Source organism: Phoenix dactylifera, chromosome 14, assembly GCF_009389715.1.
Source record: "Phoenix dactylifera cultivar Barhee BC4 chromosome 14, palm_55x_up_171113_PBpolish2nd_filt_p, whole genome shotgun sequence".
Lineage (NCBI taxonomy): Eukaryota > Viridiplantae > Streptophyta > Magnoliopsida > Arecales > Arecaceae > Phoenix > Phoenix dactylifera.
The window spans coordinates 8,438,708-8,443,860 of NC_052405.1; the positions used below are offsets into that span (position 1 = coordinate 8,438,708).

Genomic DNA, 5,153 nt, shown 5'->3' on the forward strand with positions numbered 1-5,153 from the left:
GATTTCAAACAGATTAAATAAATTTTAAATAGATTAAATAGATCCGATCATAACCAATCCAGATCAAAACATGTTAGCGAGTCAGTTTATAGCTAAACCCAACTTGTTTAATAAATAAATTTAGATAGGTCGACCTAAATCCATTTATGTCCAATCTAAATCTCTAAAATAGGTGTTCACAGCGCAGATCATAAATTACCACCCCTACTCTCTACTATTTCTCTTTCTAAATTTCATCTTTCTTCGCCGCTACTGTTCTCCAAAACCTTTTGCTCCCATTAAACTATAGGAAGCCCTCATATTTCTCTTTCTAAATTTTATTTTTCTTCTCCAATACCGTTGTCCAAAACCTTTTGCTCTCATTTAACCATAGAAGGCCTCCGGTCAGATGAGCTCCGACAACCTTCGGGTTTTTTTTTTTTTACCTACGTGCAGATGAACAGATTGAAACTTCTTTTTCTCGCACAGGTCCACCAGCAACCTACCTTCTGGAACAGATTTTCAGCGGCAACAAATGTTTATTCATTTGAATCAATTGTATTAACTTAGGAATTTCATAATTCTTATTTAATAATTTCCACAACAGAACTTAAGAAATCCATCGACTCAAAATTTCTCAGAAATGAGAAAAGAAAACATATCCGGCTTCTTTAATCTCCAGAAGAAGCTTACATCATGCAAGAAACAAAAGACAAGCCCATTACAGACAAAGGGTATGTCACAACTCACAAAAATCTTTTCAACTAGCAGAAAGGATAAGAACTGGGCTCATCTCACAGCCGAACTCAGTTGCCTTATTTTATTAGAACACAAAGTTTAAGATCGATGGGGCATAAGACATGCTTTATAGCAATAAGCTTTTCTCTAATCCTCCATGCGGATGATGCACCGAAGACCTTCCCCCTTAAGCATGTACTCGAAGGCCTTGTTGATTTCAGAAAAAGGCACACTGTGGGTGATGAACTTCTCCACTTCTAGCTCCTGCACCATTAGTGCAACATGTATCAGGACAAATATACTTGGATAGAATCTAAGAACAAATTATTATGCTTTGTTAGCCAATCCTACAAACTCTTATTACCTAATCAATCAGGAGTAAAGCTTTAGCCATCAGCACACAACAAGCAAGAGAAGAACCTGATCACTTTTATTAAGGAAGAGAAATTAGACTACGCTGTTTACCTTGTTCATATACTTCTCAACGACTGAAGGAAGGTCAGAGCGCGGTTTATAGTTCCCAAAGAAGGTTCCCTTAAGAGTCCTTTCATTGAGGAGGTTCATTGGGTGGGTTTTGAACTCGGCGTCCTTGTGAGGCACCCCAACCAGTACAGCAACACCCCAACCCTGAGGCAGATAAGATTTCAGATTGCTATCTTATCATTAATAGTTTGAACTGCGAGTTTGTAAAGGGAGCAAGAAATTACATCATGAACACATTCAAATGCAGATATCATGGCTTTTATGTTGCCAGTGCATTCGACGCTTCGATCAACGCCACCATTAGTCATCTCAGCAATCACCTGAAAAGTATTCAATCTTTCTACTTAATACATCATGTACATTGTTTTTGAGACATCACAAGCAGTTGAACTGCTTCCAAATATTATAATTTAACTTCTACAATACACCAGGTGCCATGGAATGAAAGAAGTCCTATATCAGCACGCAAGAAGTATTATCATGTCCAAAAACAAACCTACCTCTTGGACTGGTTTCTTATAATCCATTGGATTCAAAAACTCTGTGCAACCGAACTTTTTTGCTGGTACAACAAAAACAAAGAAAATGAGACTTAGTACCATGTTTTAAAACAAAAATATCGAGTAGAAACTTAGTTGCTAGATGTGCCAGGAGCAGTTGCAGCAACAGAAGCATATTTTTTAAGAAACACTTGAAGTAAGAAAGCAAGAAGCAGGCACAGTTTTGAGATCCATAGAATTCTCTTTTACAAAGCAGGTATATTACCCTAGATAAATTTCCAGCTACCAAGCGTGGAACCACATAAAAAGAGCAGTCAGGAATAAATATACTTTGTTCTCACATCAGCAGAAGTTAAATTAGCATGCACTAGTTCAATTGATGCAGTAATATAGATTCATTGATGGAGAGGAATGGATAGTTGTTTCACCTTCCTCAAACCTGCTGGCGTTCAGGTCAACACCAATGATCCTCGACGCCCCAGAAACCCTAGCCCCTTCTGCAGCCTGATCATAAACAGATATGAATCAATCAACCAAAACCAACATCAACACAGGTCCAGAAGCAAGATGTAGAAGGCTAGACCTCAGCAGAATCGGGTGCGGGTGCAGCAAAGCATCAGATTTCATATGAGCGGCAATAGAGTTTTTAAGACCCTGGTGCTGGTTTGGGTTTCTGGACTACTAAGAAAATTATACAAGAAAGATACTCACAGCAAGGCCTACAGCTCCCAAACCGAAAATAGCCACTGTCGATCCCTTCAGTGGTTTTGCAACATTAACAGTCGCACCGAACCCTACCGAAGAGCAATTCAAAAGATAGTAAGCACCTTCCACAATATCCGAACTTGTAAATCTTATGATGTCGACGACAGCCTTGGTGTCTCACCTGTCGAAATGCCGCAGCTAAGAACGCAAACCTTGTCGAGGGGAGCCAAGGGGTTGATCTTGGCAAGACAGCCGACATGAATGACGGTGTACTCGCTGAAGGTGGAGGTTCCTACGAAATGGTAAATGGGCTTTCCATTGATACTGAACCTCGTTTTCCCATCATTGATCATCACTCCCCGGTCGGTGTTTATCCTGAGGAGATCACACATGTTGCTCTCCGCAGACTTACAATGAGCACACTCTTTGCATTCTCCAGTGAATACAGGGAGGACGTGGTCTCCTGGTGCAAGATCAGTCACACCCTCCCCAACACTCTCTACAATCCTAAGGGCACCAAAAGAAATAATGCTTTTAAATAAAAAAAAAAACACTCAATACAAATCTTGACTATAAAGTTCAATAAAAACAAACATAGATAACAAAGCTTTCAGCAGATACAAAATTTTCTGTCAGATAGCGGATCTAAACATGGAATTACCAAAATTGTAAATTAACACGAGTGGCATTGACAACACCATCAAGGCAAAGGTGTCGTGTATTTAAAGTCAACAGACAAGAGAAGTCCATTTTTTTTGACCATGTATCTTTTTCAGACCAAGACAAGGGATGCCGCAAATGGTTTCAAGATGTTTAATTATCTAGTAAACATAACTGCCAAACACAATCAACATAGGAATCTCAAACTTCAAATTCTTAAGAAATTTATAACAAGCAAAATCCAAAAGCAAAGATGGTAGTGGCATTTGATAAGGTTATGGAAGTCATACCCTCCAGCCTCATGGCCAAAGATCCGAGGAAACACAGGAGTCTGGCCCTGTAGAAATTAAACATTAACACCATTTTTAATTATCCAAACAAGACAGAATAAACAAACATAAATCGGTTACAAGAACGAGAAGGAAAAAATAAATCAAATAGACTACCTTGGCTTCCCAGAAGTAGACATCAGTGTGGCAGAGGGAAGTATAAAGGATCTTCACCCGAACCTCCATCGCCTGCGGCGGCGCGACCTCCACCTCCTCGATCACCAGAGGCTTCCCGGCCTCCCACGCGACCGCCGCTGAATCCAAAAGCAAACGAATATATGAACACTCAACATGGATCAGAAAACAAATTATTCTCTCCAACAAAAAAAAGTTCATCACCAACTTCTTTTCCTACTTTATTACATCAGGCTAGCCTTAAGATCTATTCGTCTAATAGAAATGATGTGGATAACATAGAACAAACAAAGATCCGAATCAATAAATATTCCAATATATGATCCGTAACCAAGATCATCTATGAGAACTAGTATTGATTAAAAAGAAGAAGACAAGAAGAAAAAAAAGTTGGCAAAGATTTTGTTGAACAGAGGAATCAACCAAATCTAGAACAGAACCAAAAACAGAAAGATAAGCATAAAAAGAAAATCAAGCTGCCCCCATTCTATCTAATAGAATATGTTCTCAGAATGAACCCAAAGAAGAAAAAACATTGATGAGTTTAGGTTCAAAGCTACAGACCTTTGCATTTGATTACTTGACCCGCAGTGCCTGCCATCTCCACCACCTCTTAATCTGTCTCTCTCTCAAACTCTTCCTCAAGCGCCCCTTCAAAGATCAAACCTTTTTTTTCTTGACAAGAATCCAAAGATCGCTCCAAAGACGCTACCTTTCACAACTTCGATTGGAGAGCACCAGGCGCTGAAGCAGCTATATATAGGCAACAGATAGAGAGAGGCACTGAAGACTTGCTTTTTCTTTTTTCCCCAAATTCTATCAAAGTCCCCACGGTTTTGCCTCTGTCGCTGGAAAATCCCTTACCACGGCGTCAGCACAAAACCAGTTTTCAGTTGCGGTGCTCCTTTTTGATTCTTTTATTAACTGGGGCATGCAAATAAAACAAACGGGTTGTTGCATGTTGGTCCAATAATATGCTGACCTTTGATTTGGACTTATCACCGATGAGGGGAATTGGACTCGAGGGGAGGGAGAGAGAGAGAGAGATAAGGCAGGAATCTAAAACCATGGTCTGGACCCGGAAACCGACCCTGGTTTTCCTAGACCAGCCGGTTCAGCGCCACTTGGTTTAGATCCGCGGGCGCTGACTGGCTGCACCTCGGTCCTCGAGATCGAATTTAGTTGCCACAAAATTACGATCCATGAAACCATCCTGCGGGTATTAAAGGATGGTAAGCCATTAAGCACCCTGATCACGTATTAGCGGATTCATATCACACGCACTGAGAGACTTATCATGTCCATCAAATGGTGTAAAGCAAAGCTGGTCGAAATGGAAATTATTAGAAACTTGGCTAAATGCACTGCTTTTCCCTAATTCATGTCTTATAATGTCTTTCTATGAATTGGACCATCCCAGAGTTATCGGCTCGATTTGATTTTTCAACATCTTGGATATGCACCCTGGCATTTCACATGTGATGTTGATCGAGGCAACTCCATCCTAATTTGGCTTAGGTTTATTTTACTAAACCAAAATAATTCGATCCTTAAGCATCTTATTTGTGCCTTTTCTTTGTGGATTTGGTTGTAACATAAAATAAATCACTTATGTCTGCTTGGT

The 5,153-nt window shown here is 39.9% G+C and overlaps 1 protein-coding gene across 1 annotated transcript; it reads right to left on the reverse strand.

The window, feature by feature from the left end:
* Positions 1 to 589: 589 nt before the first annotated feature.
* LOC120113036 (alcohol dehydrogenase 1) lies at positions 590 to 4,274 on the reverse strand. Its single transcript, XM_039133537.1, has 10 exons — positions 4,094 to 4,274; positions 3,512 to 3,648; positions 3,356 to 3,402; positions 2,587 to 2,912; positions 2,412 to 2,494; positions 2,129 to 2,204; positions 1,701 to 1,762; positions 1,425 to 1,520; positions 1,183 to 1,344; positions 590 to 981 (listed from the first exon to the last, which is right to left on the reverse strand). Exons 1-10 carry the CDS (start codon positions 4,128 to 4,130, stop codon positions 865 to 867), a joined length of 1,143 nt encoding a protein of 380 aa, XP_038989465.1. The 5' UTR covers positions 4,131 to 4,274; the 3' UTR covers positions 590 to 864.
* Positions 4,275 to 5,153: the final 879 nt, after the last annotated feature.

Excerpts from the sequence above, each read along its gene's own strand:
- LOC120113036 (XM_039133537.1), bottom strand. The coding sequence starts at position 4,130 with ATGGCAGGCACTGCGGGTCAAGTAATCAAATGCAAAG. Across the intron at positions 1,763-2,128 it reads CGCCAGCAGGTTTGAGGAAG|CAAAAAAGTTCGGTTGCACA; the intron begins GTGAAACAACTA and ends TTGTTGTACCAG. Across the intron at positions 982-1,182 it reads TTGAGAAGTATATGAACAAG|GAGCTAGAAGTGGAGAAGTT; the intron begins GTAAACAGCGTA and ends CTAATGGTGCAG.